The following is a 23906-nucleotide window of genomic DNA, read 5'->3' as shown; positions in this document are numbered from 1 at the left end:
CAGAGCCTGGAGCCTGCTTCAGATTCTGTGTCTCCCTCTCTCTCTGACCCTCCCCTGCTCACGCTGTCTCTCTCATTCTCTCTCTCTCTCTCTCAGAAATAAATAAAAACATTAAAAAATTTAAAAAAAAAAGATTTTGTAACCTTGTACCATGTCTCTCCCAGAAAACACAACTACAAGTATAATTTCTTCTCTTACCTTCTTCTCCGATTTCCATTGTTTCCCGATGGCCTTGTTATCTGAGTAGACACAATTTGACAGTGGACAGTTCCCATAAGTAACATAAGGCACAAGGGTCCAAGTACTTCGCTTACATTCACAATAGGCATCATAAAATATAACACGAGTGCTATAACTGAAAAGAAGAGGTTTCAAAATGTAAAACATCAAGACTCATTCTTTATGCCTAATCTTAACAACTGTACAAACTATTGCTACAAAAATCTATCAATTTAATTTTATTATTTGTTTGTAAATTTACATCCAAGTTATTTAACACAGAGTGTAATAATGATTTCAGGGACAGAATTTAGTGATTCACCTTGTACATATAAACACCCAGTGCTCATCCCAACAAGGGTCCTCCTTATGCCCCTTGTCCATTTAGCCCTTCTCCCACCTGACACTCCATCAGCAACCCTCCACTTGTTCTCTGTATTTGAGTCTCTTATGGTTTATCTCCCTCCCTGTTTTTATATTATTTTTGTTTCCCTTCATGTTCATCTATTTTGATCTGAATTCTACACATGAGTGAAGTCATATATATATCTTTCTCTGATGACTTATTTTACTTAGCAAAATACATTCTAGTTCCATCCATGTTATTGCAAATGGCAAGATTTTATTCTTTTTGATTGTTGAGGAATATTCCATTGTATACATAAACCACATCTTCTTTATCCATTCATCAGTCAATGGACATGTGGGCTCTTCCCTTACTTTGGTTATTGTTGATAGCACTGCTATAAACATTGAGGTGCCTGTGCCTCTTTGAATCAGCACTTCTATATCCCTTGGAGAAATACCTAGTAGTGCAATAGCTGGGTCATAGGGTAGTTCTAATTTTTTGAGGAACCTCCATACTGTTTTCCAGAGCAGCTGCTCCAGTTTGCATTCCCACCAGCAGTGCACAAGAATTCCCTTTTCTCCACATCCTCGCCAACATCTGTTGTTACCTGAGTTGTAAATGTTAGCCACTCTGACAGGTGCGAGGTGGTATCTCAGTATGGTTTTGATTTGCATTTCCCTGATGATGAGTGATGTTGAGCATTTTTTTTTTTAATGTACATTTCAGCCATCTGAATGCCTTCTTTGGAAAAGTGTCTATTCATGTCTTCATTTCTTCACTGGATTATTTGTTTTATGAGTGTTGAGTTTTATAAGTTCTTTATAGATTTTGGATACTAACCCTTTATCTGATATGTCATTTGCAAATATCTTCTCCCATTCTGTTGGTTGCCTTTCAGTTTTGCTAACTGTTTCCTTTGCTGTCCAAAAACTTTTTATCTTGATGAAATCCCAATAGTTCACTTTTGCTTTCGTTTCCCTTGCCTCTGGAGACATGTCGAGTAAGAAGGTGCTGCAGCTGAAGTCAAAGTGGTTGTTACCTACTTTCTCCTCTAGGATTTTGATGGCTTATCTTACGTTTAGGTCTTTCATTCATTTTGAATTTATTTTTGTGTATGGTATAAGAAAGGGGTCCAGGCTCACTCTTCTACATGAAGAGTTTTCATGCTGTCCAGTTTTCCCAGCGCCATTTGCTGAAGAGACCATCTTTTTTTCATTGTATATCCTTTTTACCTTTGCCATGGATTGGTTAACCGCATAAATGTGAGTCTGTTTCTGGGCTCTTTATCTGTTCTATTGATCTATGTGTCTGTTTTTGTGCCAGTACGATACTGTCTTGATGATTACAGCTTTGTTAATACAGCTGAAGTCCAGAATTGTGATGCCTCCAGCTTTGGTTTTGTTTTTCAGGATTGCTTTGGCTATTCAGGGTCTTTTCTGGTGCCATACAAATTTTAGGATTGTTTGTTTTAGCTCTGCGAAGAATGCTGATGTTATTTTGATAGGAATTCTATTGAATTTATAGATTGTTTTGGGTAGTATTGACATTTTAACAATATTTGTTCTTCCAATCCATGAGCATGGAATCTTTTTCCATTTGTGTGTATGTATGCCTTCCTCAATTTCTTTCATAAGCTTTCTATACTTTTCAGTATATAGGTTTTTCACCTCTTTGATTAGGTTTATTCTTATGCATTTTATGGGTTTTGGTGCAATTGTAATGGGATCAATTCTTTCATTTCTCCTTCTGCTGTTTCATTATTGGTGTATAGAAATGAAAGCTCTCAGTTTTTCCCCACTGAGGATGATATTAGTGGTGGGTCTTTCATATATGGCTTTTATGATCTCCAGGTATGATCCTTCTATCCCTACTTTCTTGAGGGTTTTTATCAAGAAAGGATGCTGTATTTTGTCAAATGCTTTCTCTGCATCTATTGAGAGGATTGTGTGGTTCTTATCCTTTCTTGTATGAATGTGATGTATCACATCAACTGACATGCAGATATTGAACCAGTCCTGCATCCCAGGAATAAATCCCACTTGATTGTGGTAAATAGTTATTTTAATGTATTGTTGGATCTGGTTGGCTAGTATCTTGTTGAGAATATCTGCATCCATGTTCATCAGGGAAATTGGTCTGTAGTTCTCCTTTTTAGTGGGGTCCTTGTTTTTAGAATCAAGGTAATGCTGGCCTCATAGAATGAGTTTGGAAGTTTCCCTTCTGTTTCTATTTTTTTGGAACAGCTTCAGAAGAATAGGTGTTAACTCTTCTTTAAATGTCTGATAGAATTCCATGGAAAGCCATCCAGCCCTGGATTCTTGTCTGTTGGGAGATATTTGATATCTGATTCCATTTCTTTACTGGTTATGGATCTGTTCAAATTTTCTATTTCTTCCTGTTTCAGTTTTGGTAGTTTATGTTTCTAAGAATTTTTTCATTTCTTCCAGATTGCCAAATTTATTGGCATATAATTGCTCATAATATTCTCTTTATTGTTTGTATTTCTGAAGTGTTGGTTGTGATCTCTCCTCTCTCAATCATGATTTTTTGATCAATCTGGCTAGGGGTTTATCAATTTTGTTAACTCTTTCAAAGAACCAGCTCCTAGTTTCATTAATCTTTTTTTTTATTTTGATATCATTGATTTCTGCTCTAATATTTATTATGCCCTGTCTTCTGCTGGATAAAGAATTCTTGGCTGCATATTTTCCTGACTCAGAACATTGACTATATCCTGCCACTTCTTTCTGGCCCACCAAGTTTCTGTGGATAGGTCTGCTGCAAACCTGATCTGTCTTCTCTTCTAGGTTTTGCTGCTTTTATTCAGTATTTATGACCACTATAAATTTCTGGAATGAGGTGGATATTAAATCAAATAAACATGAAGCAAACATTAAGTACTTACCATGTGCTAGGGAAGGAAGGGAGGAAGAAGGAAGAAAGGAAGGGAGGAAAGAAGGGAGGGAGGGAGGGAGGGAGGAAGGAAGGAAAAATAGTTCCTGCCCTCATGGAGCTCACAGTCTAGTGGAAGCAGACAAATACAATGGCAAAGCACAGGGAGGCATTATGGAAGAAGGGACTGGTTCTGGCCTGATGAACGCAAGGGCGGGCTTCACAGAGGTGGAGACAATGGAGCTGGGCCTTGGAGGAGCAGGAGTTCACCAGATGGACAGGGAGGGGGAAGCGCACTCCAAGCAGAGGAAACAGCACAGGAGCAAGCAGAATCTCCACGGCACATGACATGGTGCGGTGTGATGAGTAGTCCAGCACAGCCAGAGCATAAAGGTGACACAAACTTATTTCGATTGAGAAGATCATTCCACAGTCTCTGTTCCTCCTGTAATTTACTAGGCATCATCTCTCCAGTTCTGAAGTCAAAATTGCCGAGGTCAACAATATTTTCCAGGTACCTTGCCAACTGAGATTTGCTCCTGAACTTCTTACCACTTGGACTGAACTAGCAGACCTCGCTCTGGCCAGCACCAAGCCCAGACTGTCGGATCCCTTCCTCCCTTCTTCCATCCAGGCGGGAGGCCCGGGCAGTCCATCCTCCTCCACCTCTCCATGGCCCCTGGGCCCCAGCCCCGCACTCCCCAATGGGAAAGGAACCAGCTCTCGCTGGGGGGCTCTGCAAGGCTGCCGCCACCACTCAGGAGACACGGCAGCCCAGGCATGGGCCACACAGACACTGCCACCCTGGCCCGTCTGCTTCCACTGCCTCACCCACGGCCACCACCCCGAGCGCCAAACCTGCACACACCACTCACTGCGGACCCGGAGCGAGTGTACTGACCTGGCCCCCTGCTCCAGGGAGGAGTTGCCACCAGGAGGGGCTCTCCCCCTCCCTCCTGCTCAGGGGAGGCAGTCAAAAATCTATCGATTTAAAAGTACAAGGTAAAAGCACATAACTTCCTACAGTACAATCCACCAGCACATCAGCTGAGTGAAACCCTGAAGTCCTAGGTCACAGAGAAAGAGAATAATGCGTTCAAAGGATGTGCCTTTCTGACAATAATCCGGATATAATAATCTGGATATTTCAAAAGGCTTTCTGCCAAGAAATGGCTAGATGCTATATGACACATACATTATGAAGTGCTGTTCTGCTCAGAGGATCAGTATTTTCCAAGGCCCACAATTATACAGGTAGCAATTAGCAAAGCTGGGCTTTGAACCCAGCCAACTGGGCTCGAGTCCTTACTCTTAACTACCATGCGATGAACTGCTATGAGCCATATGAACGATCCAAAGAAATAAATGGTGACAGAAACAGGAAAATATCAAAAATTACATCTAAAATATTCCAGATACAATTTAATAGAGGAGTTCTTTCAGACTTTCACATAAAGTTAATTCTTAGACACACCTATGCCGCTCAGTCGGTTGAGCATCCCACTCTTGATTTTGACTCAAGTCATGATCCCATTGTCATGGGATCAAGTCCCACATCACCTCTGTGCTGAGTGTGGAGCCTGCTTAAGATTCTCTCTCCCTCTCTCTCTCTCTCTCTCTCTCTCTCTCTCCCCCTCTTCCCCGCTTGTGCACACTCTTTCACTCTCTAAAATAAAAAAATAAAGAAAGAATTAAAAAAAAGAGCACCCTGGGTGGCTCAGTCAGTTAAGTGTCTGACGACTGATTTTGGCTCAGGTCACGATCTAATGGTTTGTGAGCCTGGGCCCTGCGTCAGGCTCTGTGTCGACAGTGCAGAGCCCCCCTGGAATTCTCTGTCTCCCTCTCTCTCTGCCCCTCCCTGGCTCATGTTCTCTCTCATACTCTTTCTCAAAAATAGACTTTTTTTTTTTTTTAAAAAAAAGATAATTCTTGTGCTATATAAACTATTCCTATGTGGAGAAAAAGCTAGCAAATTCATTTCATGCCCTAAGAGCCTATCACCCAAACATAACAATGGCAGCACCAAAACAATAAACCACAGACCTTACTGGCTTATGAATAGGGATATAAATTTACTACTAACAAGTAGGCACCAAGAATGAAGGGATTTTTGTCTCTGGTTCACTGCTATAGCTAAATCAGGATGTAGCACATTATAGGCACTGATTACTTGTTGAATGAATAACTGAAAGATTGTCAAAGTAAATTTGACAATAAAACAAAGAATAATTCACCAAGACCATGCAGGGTTTATGCTGGAAGGAAAGAATCTATCTCAGAGCCTTAATATAACACTATTTGTACAAATATCATAGGCACTTACATATTTGTTGACTGAACTGATTTAATCTAATAAGTTAATAAATAATGTAATTTGGGTCATATATATACAAACCATCTCAACTGACAATTATGTAAAAGGCCTTTATCCCTGATTCCTGGGAGGTAACCTCTAAATCCTTGGAATTTTTCAAGTGATGGAAGTACCTTTGTTATTCACAGTGGGCCCCTTGGACCATACCTGATAGTTTATGTCAATGAAGTGACTACAGATGGGTAGCCATGTCAGAAAGACCAACCATGCGATTAGAGGGTTGAGGCTCTGAGCCACATTATATCAGCCGGACTTCTGGGGAGGGTAGTGGAGGGGAAAAAGGCTGAAGACTGAGTTGGCCACTTGACCAATTACTCATTGAGTTATACCTACATAATAAACCCTCAATAAAAATTATGGATACCAAAGCTTGGGTGAGCATCCCTGATTGACAACAGTCTGTTAGCATTGCTACCCATAGTGGCAGAAAAGGTACCATATCCCTGAAGATGATGAAAACTTCCTGTGTGGAACCCTCCCACACTACACATCTCTTCTAATTCGCATAATAAAACTTTTAATATAATGAAACTGTAATTAAAAGTATAGCACTTTCCTGAGTCCTGGGAGTAAATTATCGAGCATGCAGGAATGAGTGGGGGACCCTCAAAACTGTAGCCAGTGGGTCAGAAATTAGGGTAGCCTTGGGGACTCCCAAAGTGAGGCTGCTGTCTGAAGTGAGGACAGTCTTGCGAAGGGCTGTACCTTTAACCCCTGAGTTTGGCCGACTCCTACAGTGAAAAAGCATTCCACAAAAATCAACATTTGTTCCTGATTTATAATTACTCTTAAATGCCAATCTCTTGTAAAATTACAGGAATGTAAAAACATGTCCCTTATATACTAAAGAGTAAGTGAACACACATCATACTAACGAAGACATTCTGAATCAAGACCAAAACAAGGATGGCCATTCTTACCAGTACCACCTGACGCTGCTCTGAAAATGTTGACTAATTCAACAACAGTCAATGAAATGTATGCAAAGGGAGACCAGATTTTCATTATTTGCCAAAAACATGGCTGTATAATGAGGAAAACTGGGAGGAGCACTGAAAAACTATTAAAATTGATGAGAGTTTAATAGAGTGGCTGGTTATAACAATTTTAAACAAACTAATAGCTTTCAAATGTAACAGTACTAACGAGCTGAAATTTATTAAAAAACAGTATCATACCTGCAGCAGCAACAACAAAATCATAAATATTTTACTTTAATGTAGAAGTACCCAAGTGTCCATTGATGGATGAATATAAATATGGGATATGTATACAATGGATTCTTATTTACCCTTAAGAAGGAAGGAAATACTCATGCTACGTATGGATGAACCTTGAAAACCTTATGCTACATGAAATAAACCAGGCTCAAAAGGACAAATACTCGGGCATCTGAGTTGCTCAGTTGGTTGGGCATCTGACTTTGGCTCAGGTCATAGTCTCATGGTTCATGAGTTCGAGCCCTGAGTCCAGCAGTGTGCCTACAGCTCCGAGCCTGGAGCCTGCTTCAGATTCTGTGTCTCCCTTTCTCTCTGCCCCTCCCCTGCTCATGCTCTGTCTCTGCTTTTCAAAAATAAATAAACATTAAAATTTTTTTTTTTAAAAAAAGGACAAATACTGCAATATTCTACCTACATGAGGTACCTAGAATAGTCACATTCACAGAGAAGGCAGAATGGCTGCCAGGGACCCGAGAGAAGAGAAATTGGGGAACTACTGTCCTATGGGTACAGAGGTTCAGCTTGGAAAGATGAAAAAGTTCCAGAGACTGAGGACAGTGACAGCTGCAGGACAATGTAAATGGACTTAATGCCACTGGCTCTTTCCATAAAAATGGTGAAAATGGTATATGTTGTGTATATTTCACCACAATAAAAAAAAATTGAGTTTAACTTTAGGAAGATATAAGCAGGTCTTATAAGAACTAAAAATCCTACAAAGCTTTACTGAGGAGAGATATAACAGAGGACTTGATTCAAAGGAGAGATATATCAATTTTCTCCCCATTCCCCCCAAAAATATCAATATCTTCACAGGAAGGAGGGAATTACAGTCTAATTCCAAATTACTTTTTTGTTTTCAATATATTTTTGTTTTGATTAGGATAAAATAATTCTAATTTTTTTTTAATTTTTTAAAATATTTTATTCATTTCTGAGAGAGAGAGAGAGTCAGACTGAGCAGGGGAGGGTCAGAGAGAGGGAGACACAGAATCCAAAACAGGCTCCAGGCTCTGAGCTGTCAGCACAGAGCCTGATGTGGGGATAGAACCCAAGAACCATGAGATCATGACCTGAGCCAAAGTCAGACGCTTAACCAACTGAGCCACCCAAGCGCCTCATTTCTAAATTATTTTGAAAAAAGTAAGCAAGTAAAAAAACACTTGAGAAAATGTTGAAAAAGAATACTAGAAGAATACTTCTACTCAATGTCACTACATATTAAACAACTATAGTTCATCAAATTCCATACCCGAAAAACAAATAATCCAGTGAAGAAATGGGCAGAAGACATGAACAGACACTTCTCCAAAGAGGACATCCAGATGGCCAACAGACACATGAAATGATGCTCAGCGTCCCTCCTCATCAGGGAAATACAATTCAAAACCACACTGAGATACCACCTCACGCTGGTCAGAGTGGCTAAAATGAACAAATCAGGAGACTCTAGATGCTGGCGAGGATGTGGAGAAACGGGCACCCTTCTACACTGTTGGTGGGCATGTAAGCTGGCACAACCCCTCTGGAAAACAGTATGGAGGTTCCTCAAAAAATTAACAATAGAACTCCCCTATGACCCAGCAATAGCACTGCTAGGAATTTACCCAAGGGATACAGGAGTGCTGATGCATTGGGGCACATGGACCCCAATGTTCATAGCAGCACTTTCAACAATAGCCAAAACATGGAAAGAACCTAAGTGTCCATCAACTGACAAATGGATCAAGAAGATGTGGTTTATTTATACAATGGAATACTACATGGCAATGAGAAAGAATGAAATCTGGCCATGTGTAGCAACATGGATGGAACTTGAGGATATTATGCTGAGCGAAATAAGTCAGGCAGAGAAGGACAGATACCATATTGTTGCACGTATAGGAGGATTAGGAGGAACTTAACGGAGGACCATGGGGAGAAGAAGGGGAAAAACAGTTGGGGAGATGGAGGGAGGCACACCATGAGAGACTCTTGAATGCTGAGAACTGAGGGCTGAGGGGGGTGGGGAGGAGGGAAAGGGGGGTGATGGGCATGGAGAAGAGCACTTGTGGGGATGAGCACTGGGTGTTATATAGAAACCAACTTGACAATAACTAAGAAAAATAAAGTACTTGAAATTAAGCTAAAAAAATAAACTATAGTAATTAAAGAAATGTGGTATAGATATGAGAATAACCAGATGAACTGATGGGGCAGAATATGTAGTTTAGAAATAGACCATGGCAGGGGCGCCTGGGTGGCTTAGTCAGTTAAGCGTCCGACTTTCGCTTAGGTCATGATCTCGCGGTTCGTGGGTTTGAGCCCCATGTCGGGCTCTGTGCTGACTGCCAGCTCAGAGCCCGGAGCCTATTTCAGAGTCTGTATCTCCCTCTCTCTCTGACCCTCCCCTGCTCATGCTGTCTCTCTCTCTCTCTCTCTCCGAGAAATAAATAAAAATATTTAAAAAAAAAAATAGACCATGGCATATATGAAAATTTAATATATATAATTTAAATCCTTCAATAACTAACATGTAGAAAAACATTTGCACTTTTAAGAGTAACCAAAAGAAAACAAACTAAATGAACAAAACACAATTTTTTGTACATTCAATTAGGTAACAATTTTTTAAACTATATAATGATGGTCGGATTGTGGTTAGACACTCTCATCCACTACTTCCTAAAAGAAGTACGTCCCCAGAAATTTCATTTTATGTACGAAAAGCCTTTCAATCTCTTAATTCTGTTTCAGAGAATAAATCCTAAGAAAATAATATAAAGTATGGAAAATTTAGTTTATGATGGCATTATTAATAGGGAAAAAAGCCCAGGAATAATCTAAATGCTCACAGTATGGGAACAGTTATTTAAATTATGATACTTTTATATAATGAAATACTAAATAGCTATAAAAAGTATTTATGGCAAATCCATATGAGAGACACACATAGAAATGAAAATGATCATTTTAAATGATAGTGTATGATGGAATATTATGCAGCCATTAAAATGACAGCTATTTCTTTACAATGAAATAAAATTAAAATTAAGTTCCTTATTCACTATGAGTACTCCCAAGAGCCACACATGACTAACTGCTACTGCACTGGGTAGTGCAGACATAAATCACTTCTCTCCTCATCGAAATTCTATCAGGCAGCATTGTCACAACTTTATAAAATTGAACGTACAGATTTATAAACTCAGATGCATCCTTCCCTCTATAACTTAAATAATTCAAAAAGGCTGACACAGATAAAATAAAAATCACCCCAAAACCTTCCACCCTAACCCAAGAAAACCTACTCTGTTTTTTGCCCAGGTATAACCATAGTGTATATGTAGTCCCCTTTCAGAAAGTATTCCTGGTAGGCAAGGGCCATATAGTGGTAAAGAGAATGTGCTGGCTCCCTGAACTTAGTGAGAAGAGAAAAGTCAACAACAGGTAGCTGTGGAATACGGAAATTAAAATAGATTCCTGGGGGAATGGTAGGACTATTTAGAAGGTACAGCTAGGGCTGCCCTCTCTATGAACATTCCATCTGAGCTCAGATCCTAGAGACGAGAAAAAAGCTAGCCTCCAAACAGAACGTAGAACTCTGTACAAAGCACAGAAAAAGGGCCATTATGCCTACAGCAAGGGAGAAGGAGAGCAGTAAGACATGACCTCTAAGAGGTCAGCAGGGAACAGCCCAGTAGGGCACTGCAGCCCGTGGTGAGGAGTCTGGATCTTTACTCCAAGGGCAAGGAGAATTCTCTCACGGGTTTTAAGCAGGAAACTGACATGATATCGATTCCATTATAAAAGATTCCTCTAATTGCGGTGAAAATAATGGTTGGCAGGAAGAAGGCTCAGTAGACATCATTCCAGTGGTCTAGGCAAAGCAATGCTGGTGTTGTGGACTATGATGAAAAAAAAAAATCCAGAGGTTCATTTTAGGGAGGATTAGGTTCAAGATTCCTGTTAAATCTCTATACAGAAATGCCTAAAAGCAGCCAGTTAGATTCACAAGTCTGAAGCTCAGCAGAGAGATGTGGCCTGGAGATACAAATTTGAGAATCACCAGTTGATCAGCTATATTTGAAGCAATGGGGCTTGATGAGAGTACCCAGAGAAGAGAATCCACGATCCAGTCTTGAGGTAATCCGATATTCAGAGGTGACACGGAAGAAGAGATTGAAAAGGCCTGGCCAGTGAGATGGGCAGAAAGAAACTCAAGAGAAGAGAGTTAGACAATCATGATTCGCTCTGTGAAACAAATAAATCTAAGATGATCTCCAAACGGTGTACATCCCTTCACTTCTTTGTACTTGAAACTGTGAAAGAAACGGTAAACTCAAGAACAGTAAGGTCTGCATTATCTAATAGCAAAAGCAACAACACCACAAAAAACACCTGTCATAACTTATTCCACCCTCCAATTACCTTGCATGAGGTAAAGCAGTAGCAGCCACACAAAGATTCTTAGAGAGGTAACCTGAATCCACCAAGTGCTGAACAACGGGAAAAATACAACCCGAACAAGCCCCTTCCGAGTCAGAGATGTCCATGGAATTTCGGGCTTGGCTTTGGCAAATGTTGAGCCTTTAAATACACAAGAAAGCAAAACATCAAGCCTTTTACATATACTGCAGTAATGCCTCCTTGTAACATTATATTAAAATCAGCAGAGAGGAAAAATCAACACGTAACTGGTTCAGTGAAAAAGAATCCTCTTAGATGTTCATTAAATATAGCTTCTTGCCTCCATCACTAGGATAGGAGCTCCAAAGAAATCATGCTTGCTTCAAGGTCATACAGTATATCTTCCTCAATTACACAGCAGCAGTTTCCAAGTTCATCCCTCTTTTACCCTTCTACGGTAAGGACATGCCTTATATGGACATGTAGTATATGGACAGCATGTAATTTATATAGCCACAAGGTACCAAAGAAAAGGGGAAAAAATCCAAAGGCCTGAATGATGAGGGAAGAATATTCCTTTTGGAGATTAAAACACACCATCATAAAGGGAAGATATATGAAATAATAATATACATAAGAAACGAACCAAAGTTGGAACTCACCTCTGATTAAATCCACATCAATCAAATCTGGTTTTATGTGACCCATCTTTTTTGGTTTGTTTTTGAAGCCCTACATAAAAAACAAAACAAAACCAGAGATAAGGCTAAAAAGCTCTTTTAAATACAAAAGGGAAACTCACATCTCTTTTTCTTTATAACTGACTCCCTTTTACTGGGGACACTTTAATCCTAATGGTCCTTAAAAAGCTTAGCATTAATGTTTGTTTTAGTTCTTAGTTTATCAAGTAATGTAAATATATACTTTTATCACTTTTTAAAATGGCCACCTGGCTGGCTCAGGCTTAGAGCGGAGGACTCTTAATCTTGAGGTCGTGAGTTCAAGTCCCATGTTGGGTGTGGAGCTTAGTGATGGTTTTTTTTTTTAAAAGAAAAGGTTTTTTTTAATTAAAAAAAAAAAAAGATCCAACAATGCCAAAGGATCAGTAAGAATAAAATAATAGGTCCCTCTCTCCTCCTCCTGGTTTCATTCATCAAAAACAAATTCATCAAAACTTTCATCCTTTTTTTAACCTGTTTCTCTGGGCTTTTACTTCCATACTTCTAAATAATATGTTTATGCTGCCATCATGTCATTTATCGATTTGAGAAATAATTTACCAATACCTAATACAGCATATGAGAATTTAGCTGTCTTGCACAACCAATCCCCACATCCTAACTTCCATCCCCCAAAACATATACCCTTACAATATAGTTATATTCATTTTTGATAAATCAGTAATCAGTAGTTATAATCATGAAGTGTTATTCCCTGTAAGTCATATTTTATATTCTTATGATGTCAGTTAAAATAGTTATCATTTTCCAAATACTCAAACGCCAGAAAACTGATTAGTTTCTAAGTTGTTAATAATTTTCCTTCAGGAATGAAGACATTGTTCTACTGTTTTCTAGCTTCCAATGTTGCTCTTGCAAACTCCAGTGCCTTTCTGATCCCTGATTCTTTGAGCATGAATTGTTTCTTTCCTCTGAATCTCTACTTTATTCATGGTGTTCAGAAATTTCAGAATGATGTGCCTTGATAGGAATCTTTTACATCTATTGTGCTGAGAATCCCTTCTAAGGAAATCAAAGCCTTTCAGCTTTAGGGAAGTTTTCCTATAATTTATTTTTTTATTTCTTCCCTTCTAAGACTTAACTTTCTCTTGTATTTTCTACCTCTTTTGTCTTTTTGGTTTGCTTTCTGGAAATTTCCTTTAATTTTTCTATTAAATTTTTCATTTTTCCTTTTTGGGTTCGTCCCTTTCTATTCTCTTTTACTTTGGGAATTTATTCAAATATCTAGTAATCATTGGCCATTTCTTTATATATTAGAATGAGATGCTGAAAACCTGATGGACTAAGTATTCTACTTCAAGGTATATACCCAAGACAAATGTGTATGTGTTTCACTAAATAATGTGGATAAAATGTTCATAGAAGAATTATTTATAAAAAACCCAAATTGGAAACTACCCATCAACAACAATTGGCTATTGCTCATCAACAGTAGAATGGATCAATTGTGGTGGTGTGCTGAATAAACTATAATTATACAACAACATGAATGAATCTCAAACATAACACTGAACAAAAGAAATTAGATTCAAAAATGTATGTATTGGGTAATTTCATTTATATAAAGTTCAAAAAGGCAAAATTAATCTATAGTGCTACTAATCAGAATATTGGTCTACCTCTGCTGGCAGCAGTAACTGGAACATAGAAAAGCTTCTATGGTACTGCTAATTATCCATCTCTTGATCTTAGTGCTTATTACACAGTTATGTTCAGTTTGTGGCAATTCCTCAACCTGTACATTTAAAATTCTGTTATATATGTGTGTGTATAAGTATATCCATATTTACTGAACACATTTTGCTTCAATAGAAATTTTTTTAATATAATTTATTGTCAAATTGGCTAACATACAGTGTACACAGTGTGCTCTTGGCTTCAGGAGCAGATCCCCATGATTCATCGCTTACATACAACACCCAGTGCTCATCCCAACAAGTACTCTCCTCAATGCCCATCACCTGTTTTCCCATCTCCTCAGCACCCCCCAATCAACCTTCAGTCTGTTCTCCGTATTTAAGAGTCTCTTATGATTTGCCTCCCTCTCTGTTTGAAACTATTTTTTTCCCTTCCCTTCCCCCATGGTCTTCTGTTAAATTTCTCAAATTCCACATATGAGTGAAATCATGTGATATTTGTCTTTCTCTGCCTGACTTATTTCACTTAGCATAATATCCCGCAGTTCCATCCACGTTGCTGCAAATGGCAAGATTTCATTCTTTCTCACTGCCGTGTAGTATTCCACTGTATAAATAAAACACATCTTCTTGACCCATTCATCAGTTGATGGACACTTAGGCTCTTTCCATGTTTTGGCTACTGTTGAGAGTGCTGCTATAAACATTGGGGTACATGTACCCCTGTGAATCAGCACTCCTGTATCCTTTGGATAAATTCCTAGTAGTGCTATTGCTGGGTCGTAGAGTAATTCTGTTTTTAATTTTTTGAGGAAACTCCATTCTGTTTTCCAGAGCAGCTGCACCAGTTTGCATTCCTACCAACAGTGCCAAGAGGGCTCCCCTTTTTCCTCATCCTCGCCAACATCTGTTGTTTGCTGAGTTGTTCATTTTAGCCACTCTGACCGGCGTGAGGTGGTATCTCAGTGTGGTTTTGATTTGTATTTGCCTAATGATGAGGGACGCTAAGCATTGTTTCATGTGTCTGTTGGGCCATCTGGATGTCCTCTTTGGAGAAGTGTCTATTCATGTCTTCTGCCCGTTTCTTCACTGGATTATTTGTTTTTTGGGGATTGAATTTGGGAACTTCCTTTACAGATTTTGGAAACTAACCCTTTATCCGATATGCCTAGAAATTCTTTAAAACTTATTGGAAGCTCTGTGTATATGAACATGGCTTACAGATTTGGAGTTTCGCTGCAGTGTGATCAACCAGCTAGAGGTAACCACCAAATGTCAGTATCCAGAGGGATAGGAAGGCTACAGATTTCTGTGGTAGAAGTTCTGAGATTAGACCAAGGGGGGCTCATAATTCTGGTTTTAGTATCACGATTCTCCCTGCTCTTCAGTGTCCACAGACCTCCTCCAATGAGTCTTCCCAGGACATGAGCAGTCTCCTTCATAAGGGGCACCGTTGCCTGTGTCGTTAAGGGACTGATGAGGAGGCAGGAGGTCCGACCTCTCTGTATACAAACTTTATTCGATCCCCTATTTTGAGCCCTGTGGCTCGTTTCTGCCTCACATGGAACCTTGGTGCACTCAAGTCCTAAGCCCCTCTGGGGGGCTTTACGGGGGCAGCTGGCATTCTCCCTGCTCTCCTAATGCTCTCTTCCGTTCACTTTTTATCTTCCAAATATGTGTAGATTTCTCATCTGCAGACACCTTCCTCCTAATCTTTTTCCTTGCCTTTGTGGCATATGCACTTTATACAACCCCTTTATGGATTCCTTTCATGTAACTTAGCAGTGATTCAGAAGGGAGAGATTATAAATGTGTATGGCCAATCTACCACATTTAACCAAAAATCTAGTCCTAAACTTTTTTTCAGAGCATGAAGAAAGAATCCTTTCAGGGCTTTATCTTCTACCACCTCAAATTAAAGGAGCTTCATTTGTGATGTTAGTAGACATGTATTCATTTCTCCTAAAAGATAAAAATGCGTGGACCTCGATAAAGTACTTTCTGCATCTCCAAGTTTCTAATGTTTCTTAATCATTATTGCTCCAAAAGGATGGCATTTACTCAATTTTATTAACATATAGACAAGAGTTTTTACAAAAAAAACCTCAGGGTTTAACAGTCATAATAACCTTGCTGTATATTATGAATCATAAGTAAGTTTGTGAATTATCTTTTGTGTTTTAAATTTTTTTTTTTTTTTATGTTTTATTGATTTCTAGGAGAGAGAGAGAGAGAGAGACAGCGTGAGCAGGGGAGGGTCAGAGAGAGAGGGAGTCACAGACTGAAACAGGCTCCAGGCTCTGAGCTGGCAGTCAGCACAGAGCCCGACGCGGGGCTCGAACCCACGAACCGCGAGATCATGACCTAAGCGAAAGTCGGACGCTTAACCGACTAAGCCACCCTGGCGCCCCTATCTTTTGTGTTTTAAACTCTTGGTTTGCCTAACAGTTTTGCTTCACTACTTCAAAACTTTTAAAAGATTAATTTTAATTTCATAATCAACATATTTAAATGCTAATCAAGTTTTTAAAAATTAGGTATTTAACCTTTAAAATTAAAGTAAAAATTAAAGGTTACAGACATTTGCTATTTCCCTATTTTACACATTGAGCCAGTTTTGATCTTCAGCTCTGTAGCCAATTTTTAAAGGGCTGCAAATTTCTAGCTTTTTAAAAAATTTTGTTTATTTTTAACTTACATCTAAGTTAGTTAGTGTACAGTGCAATAATGATTTCAGGAGTAGAATCCAGTGATTCATCACCTGTGTATAACACGCAGTGCTCATCCCAAGAAGGGTCTTCCTTAGTGCTCCTCACCCATTTAGCCCCTCCCCTTCCCACAGCCCCTTCCCCAACCCTTGGTTTGTTGTCTGTATTTAGGAGTCTCTTATGTTTTGTCCTCCTCCGTTTTTATATTATTTTTGCTTCCCTTCCTTTATGTTTACCTGTTTTGTATCTTAAATTCCACATGAGTGAAGTCACATATCTGTCTTTTCTGACTTATTTTGCTTAGCATAATACCCTCTAGTTCCATCCACCCAGTTTCTCTCAAGTGGATCCTATGGTTTGTTTGTTTGTTTGTTTTTTAATGTTTTATTTATTTCTGAGAGAGAGAGAAAGACAGCGTGAGCAGGGGAGGGCCAGAGAGAGAGAGAGGGAGATACAGAATCTGAAACAGGCTCCAGACTCTGAGCTAGTTGTCAGCACAGAACCTGACGTGGGGCTCGAACCCATGAACTGTGAGATCATGACCTGAGCCGAAGCTGGACACTTAACCGACTGAGCCACCCAGGCGACCCCCTATGTTTCTATACAGTTCAACTCAAACTATAGATTTTACATAAGAATGTTCTATCACCTTAAATGTAATAAAATTAAATCTTAGGGCGTGCCTGGGTGGCTTAGTTGGTTGGGTGTCTGACTTCGGCTCAGGTCATGATCTCGTGGTTTGTGGGTTCAAGCCCCACATCAGCCTCTGTGCTGATAGCTTGGAGCCTGGGGCCTGCTTCAGATTCTGTGTCTCCCTCTCTCTCTGCTCCTCCCCCACTTGTGCTCTGTCTCTGTTTCTCTCTCTCTCTCAAAAATAAACATTAAAAAATTTTTTAAATTAAATCTTAGAAGGAATCAAATTTTGAAAATTAGACATTTCAGAGAAACAAATAATCCTTTAAAAAACACATGCACTAATTTTTGAAATCCACATAATATCCATGGGAATAACAATTATCTTGGCTACATTCAAAAGCAGAAATTAAAGTTTCAAAAGTAAAAACATCACTGCATTGTATTCTAATGGACAAAGACCTTGTGGACATTACATCAGTACCTCTCAACTGAAGAAGCTTTAAGAGCCTTAACTTTAGAGGCAAATTAATTTTTCTGCTTCCTTTGCTAAATTTGTTAACATTTTCACCTTTAACATTATAGAATTAGAATTAGTATTTTTTAACATTTTTTCATGTTTATTATTTTTGAAAGCGAGCGAGTGAGCACAAGTGGGGGAGGGGCAGAGAGAGGAGACACAGAATCCAAAGCAGGCTCCAGGCTCGGAGCTGTCAGCACAGAGCCCGATGCGGGGCTCAAACCCACGAACTGTGAGATCATGACCTGAGCCAAAGTCGGATGCTTAACCGCCTGAGCCACCCAGGCGCCCTGAATTAGAATTAGTATTAACTGGAGGCAATTACTAAATATGAAAACCTCCCTTAGCAACAGAAATACATTCATTCATTCACTTAGTCAACAAATATTCAACATGTGCCTTTACACGCCTGACACTCTAGCTGAGCTAGGTATACAGCAGTAAGTCAGTCACATCACGGCTCTGTTCACAAGAAAGCCAGCGTATGAGGCTTGCTCAGGAAAACGCCCCCTGAACCTCCCTTACCATGTTTTCTTTCCTAAAGGGAGAGAAGTCACCAATAAATCTGACCAGTGCTCCTAAGAGACATGAGAAAGGCCCTACAATCCTGTACATGTTTGTACAGAGAAGAACAAAAAACACACACCCTGCTCTCGTTGCAGGATTCTTCGGCTTTGTCCTGCACGTGCCATAGTCCGGTACAGTGACGGGAAACAGCACGCTCTGTCCTGAGCGCTTTCTATACTGACATTAACTTGTTCCACTCATTTGGTCCTCAGAGCTGTCGTGTGGGGCAGGCACCGCTGATTACCCTCGCCGTACAGACGTTCCAACCCCGTCGTCGTTCTCCCTCCAAGCCAGCCCGCGGCCTGAGGCCTGCGCCTCACTGGCGGGCACCGGATGCGCTCCAAAGCAACGGGGGGGCGGGGGAGTGCTGGCCTCCCAAAGGTGCAGTGGGATTAAGCTCCAGGAGCTGTGACTCCATTTCCTTAGCGGCCACAACCTCCACCCTAACAACCGGGGGGTGGGGGGGTGGGGGGGCGAGTAGCGATGGCAGGAGAGAAGCGGGACCCCCGCCCCCACCCCGCCCTGGCGGTCTGGAAAGTCCCCGCCCAGCCCGGCTGCGGCCTCTCCACCCGCCGCCCCAGCCAGGGTCCCCTGACCCGCGGCGCTCCTGCGGGGCTCCTCCTCGTAGGCACAGGGACAGAAGTCCTGGCGGCTCTGCAGTGACGCCCTGCAGCCCACCCCCGCCCTTCAGTGCGCTACAGCTCCCATTCTGTCGCCGTGGAGAGAGTCGGCTCACTGTCTGGTCAGGCACAGAGGGAAGGCGCCCAGCGCAAGGGCGGCCGGTGGACGACCAAGCAGCAGTTAAAGCCTGCACGGCCTTGCTGGAACACGCACGAAGGGCCACTCGGTCGATTCAGAAGCCAAAGAAAGATTTCCAAAGGCAACTCCTATCTGACGGAGACCCGACGGGGTAAGAGGATTTGCGAAGACGGACGAGGGACGTAGCACAAGGGGAATAAAGACAAGCCTAAGAGAAGACCCAGAAACAGGAGATAGCATGACAAAAACTTAGGAAAGTTCAAGAAGGCCAAAGGAGAGTGGAAGGGAAAAGGGGTAAAGGTATGAGAGGGAGAAGCAGGAAGGGGAAGAAGAACCCAGACTGTGAGGATTATAACCACGTTAAGAGTGTCCGTCATAAGGGTACCAGCAAGTCAGCGAACAGCTTTACTTAGGAGAAAAACAATCTGATTTATGTTAAAACAGAAACAAAGTAACCAGCCGGTTTCAGTGACAGAGGGCTGGGGAGAGAGAACGGCGTTCAAAACAAAAATGCTATTCCAGTAACTTCAATGGACAAAAATGCTCTTCCAGTAACTTCGATGGAACGTGGACAAACTATCTGTAAAAAGCCAGACGGCATTTTCAGCCTTGCGGACTTCACCTCTGTGACAGCTACTGACCTCAGCCACTGCTGCACGACAGCTGACTAAGCCACAGACAATAAATACGTAAAACACAGAGGCCACTGCGCTCCAGCGGATTGGCCTGCAGGCAGCAGGGTGCAAACGATACATCCGTCCAGGGAATCGGAAATATAAATTGGGGAAAGTATTCATCGTCAAAAGCTTTAGAAGGCAGAATCCAGAAGTCCTGGGGATTGAAAATGTGGGGGCAGCGTGACGACGAAGCCACGGAGGAATGCCAAAGCCCAGCCCTGGCACTCCGGCTGCTCACTGGATAGGGAAGGCACGAGAAAGGACCGGACTGGATCAAGGGAAGGAAGGTCACGTTCTGCTCACACCCCACCCGCTCAGCTGCAAGTCTGTGGGGCAGGGAAGGATTTGCCTCCCACAGGAAGGCACTGAGCAACTAGGAAAATAAAGATAATACACATTTAAGTCTAGTGAACTCCAAAGTTCATGCCTAAATGTTGATGAGATTTGAGGGGTTTTGCTACTGGTATAAATAAAAAGATAATGGTATTTTCATAACCATTCATATGCCTCTGTGTCTGTCAAACTGTCCTTTTATCTCAAATGGATTCCATATACACATCTATCTTATTACTCAGGTAACTTTATTTCTCTTTTTTGGGCAGGAGATTCTCCTAAACCAAATCTTTATTTTATTACAATACTTATATTACAAGGCTAATAACAAAAAAAAAAAAAAATACCCTTCCTTACCCCTAATTCCTCATTATTCTTTCTTATTTCTAAATTATATGTGTACAGTGCTTTCATCAACTTTGGGTACTATCCATTCATTTCTTACTGCCGTAGATGAGGAAACAGCTTTCTTAGTTAGCCTGCAGGGTGAGAATAAAGCATCTAGTTCTGGAGGACTGCAGTAAGAAAAGAGCAGGAGTGTGTATGTGGTGCTGGAGAAAGCCAGGCACATACTACATGCTGGGTATTCACTGCACCACTGCACACAAATACCCACGCCCTCGCAAACTACAATGTTTCCCTCAAATACAGTTTTACCCCAGTTTTAATTCAATCAGTGATTGATGTTTAGAGTATCCTGATTATATAAATATTGTTACCAGCTAAGCCAGGTAATAAAGGATGATAATATCTCCTTTCTTAGAAACTGTTTGTCCTACAATTGTGACTGCCTCATTTTTTTCTTCCCCCCACCTTAACTGAGGTATAATTTACAAAAGTAGCATATATTTAAGGTATAATTTGTGACATTTTGATATACGTTGACATCATGAATCAAGCTAGTTAACATAGCCAATCCCCTCACATAGCTGCGTGCTAGGAATGCTTGATTTCCTATTTAAAGCATATGACACGGTATTATTAACTATAGTCATCGTGCTGTACATTAGGTATCTGGAACTTACTCACCTTATGACTAAAAAGTTCGTACCCTTTGACCAACATTTCTCCATTTCCTCTAGATCTTAACCTCTGTATCACCAGGAGTTAAGATATACACCACATACACCACATTCTACTGTTTCCAGGAATTTGACTTGTTGACATTCTGCATATAAGTGCGATTGTGCAGTATTTGCTTTCTGTGTTTGGCTACTTCACTTTGCATAATGCCCTTCAGGTTCATCCATGTGACTGCAAATGGCAGGATTTCCTTTTTTTTTTTTTTTTTCAAGATTAGTAATATTCCATTACACACACACACATAACATTTTCCTTATCAATCCATCCATCAACGAACCCTTAGGTTGTTTTCATATCTTGGCTACTATGAATAATACAATGAATATGGGGGTACAGATATCTCTTCAAGATAGGGATTTTATTTCCTTTGGACAAATACCCAGAGAAGGGATAGCTGGGTCAAATGGCAGTTCTATTTTTAATTTTTTGAAAAGCCTCCATAATGGCTATACCAATTTACATTCCCACCAACAGTATATAAAATTTCCCTATTCTGTGCATTCTCACCAAAACTTAACTATCTTTTGACTCTGTTTTTTAAGTTTACTTATTTATTTTGAGAGAAGGGGAGAGAGGGAGGGGCAGAGAGTGAGGCGGGGTGGGGGAGGCAGAGAGGGAAGGAGAGAGAATTCCAACCAGGCTTCACATTGTCAGACCCCAGTGCAGGGCTCGAACTCATGAACCACGAGATCATGACTTGAACTAAAACTAAAAGTGGGACGCTTAACCAACCAAGCCACCCAGGCATCTCTCTTTTGACTTTCTGATAAGAGTCATCCTGGCAGGTATGAGGTGATATCTCATTATGGTTTTGATTTACATTTCCCTGATGACTAGTGATGCTAAACACCTTTTCATATACCCATTGGTATATATAAATCTTCTTCGGAAAAATATCTGTCCAGGTCCTTTGTCCATTTTTAATTGGATTACTTGTTTTTAACTACTGAGTTGTGTGAGTTCTCTTATATTTTGAATATTGACCCCTTATCAGATATACGGTTTTAAATATTTTCTCTCATTCCTTAGGTTGCCTTTGCACTTTGTTGATTGCTTCCTTTGCTAGGCAAAAATGTTTTAGTTTGATGTAGTCCCACTTGTTACTTTTTGCTTTTGTTCCCTGGGCTTTTGCGGTCAAATCCAAAAAAACTCATTGCAAGACCAATGTCAAGGAGGTTTTCCCCTGTTTTCTTCTAGAAGTTATACAGTTTCAGGACTTACACTTAAGTCTTTAATTCACCTTGAGTTGATTCTTATGTATGGTATAAAATAAAGGTCCAATATCATTCTTCTGCACGAGGATATCTATCTAGTTTTCCCAACATCATTTATTGAAGAGACTCCTTTTCCCGTTGTGTATTTTTAGCACCTTTGCCAAAGATTAGTTGACTGTGTACACATGGGTTTATTTCTGGAGTCTTTCTTTTGTCCTATTTGTCCAGGTGTCTTTTATGCCAGTATCATAGTGTTTTGATTACTAAGCTTTGCAATAAAAATTTGAAATCAGAAAGTGTGATGCCTCCAGATTTGCTCTTCTTACTAATGCCTGTTTTAGCTATATGGAGTTCTTTGTAGCCCCATATGAATCTTAGGCTCGATTTTTCTGCATCTGCAAAAAAATGCCATTAGAATTTTGATAGATTGTTTTTAATCTGTAGATCACTTGGGTAATATGGACATTTTAACAATCTTAATTCTTCCAATCCATGAACATGAGATATCTTTCCATTTATCTGTGTCTTCTTCACTTTCTTTCATCAATGTTTCTTTCATCAATGTTTCATAGTTTTCTGTGTTTGGCCTATTTCTATTTGCTTTATATATTTGGGTGCTTCTACATTGGGTGCATTAATATTTATAAATTATATACTCTATTCTTTTTCTTGTTCTGATTGTTTTTAGTGTAGAGAAATACAACAGATTTTTATATTGATTTTTGTATCCTACAACTTTACTGAATTCACTTATTATCATGGTCTTTGGTGGAGTCTTTAGGGTTTTCTAAAAATGGTATCATGTCATCAACAAAAAGTAACAGTTTTACTTCTTCCTTTCTGATCTGGATGCCTTGTATTTCTTTTTCTTGCCTAACTGTTCTGGCTAGGACATCTAATACTATGTTGAATAAAGGTGAAAAAAAAATGGGCATTCTGTCTTGTTCCTGATCATAGGTGAAGTTTTCAGCTCTTCACCATTGAGTATAATGTTAGCTGTGGGCTGTGAGATCTTGCCTTTTGCAACAACATGGATGGACCTTGAGGGCATTATGCTAAGTGAAATATGTCAGACAGAGAGACAAATAACATATGATCTATCTTAAATGTGGAATCTAAAAACAACAACAACAACAACGAAATCCAAAGCAAACTGAGCTTATAGATACACAAAACAGATTGGTGTTTGCAAGAGCTGAGGACAGGGGTGAGAGAAATGGTTGACTGGATTTTTCCATTGGTTTAAATAAGTGGAATAAAAATTAAAGGTAATAAGGAAACACTGGCCTCAAAAGACACATTAGATATGACGGACTTAACCAATATGTGTGGGACATTCCATCCACAAGCAACAGAATACACATTCTCACGTGTACATAAAACACTTCTCCAGCCTAGATGACATTAGGCCACAAAACAAGTCTAATAAATTTAAGAAGAATGAAATGATATATGTGGAGATTAAACAACACATTACTAAAAAATAAATAAAACAAACAACATGCTACTAAATAACCAATGAGTCAAAGAAGAAGTCAGAAGAGAAATTTAAAACTTTGAGAACAAATGAAAATGAAAAGACAACATACCAA

At 40.0% G+C, this 23906-nt stretch overlaps 1 protein-coding gene and 1 pseudogene across 5 annotated transcripts in view; both read right to left on the bottom strand.

Moving 5' to 3' along the window:
- Positions 1-23906, bottom strand: part of PHTF1 (putative homeodomain transcription factor 1) — a 59106-nt gene that overhangs the window by 18637 nt on the left and 16563 nt on the right. For 4 of the 5 annotated variants that reach the window (XM_039249109.1, XM_039249112.1, XM_039249111.1 and 1 more), the window contains 3 exons: positions 12106-12175; positions 11465-11623; positions 199-355 (listed from right to left, as the gene is read on the bottom strand). In XM_039249109.1, the coding sequence (XP_039105040.1) occupies positions 199-355; positions 11465-11623; positions 12106-12175 (386 nt within the window). Of the gene's footprint in view, positions 1-198; positions 356-11147; positions 11226-11464; positions 11624-12105; positions 12176-23906 lie in introns of all 5 variants that reach the window. The other variant, XM_039249113.1, reaches the window with a different exon arrangement.
- LOC120243085 lies at positions 3590-4782 on the bottom strand (annotated as a pseudogene).

The sequence above is a fragment of the Hyaena hyaena genome, unplaced genomic scaffold (genome assembly GCF_003009895.1).
Source record: "Hyaena hyaena isolate Hyena2069 unplaced genomic scaffold, ASM300989v1 scaffold_330, whole genome shotgun sequence".
Taxonomy (NCBI): Eukaryota; Metazoa; Chordata; class Mammalia; order Carnivora; family Hyaenidae; genus Hyaena; species Hyaena hyaena.
Note: the sequence above shows the minus strand (reverse complement) of the source record. Positions and strands in the feature narration are given on the sequence as shown.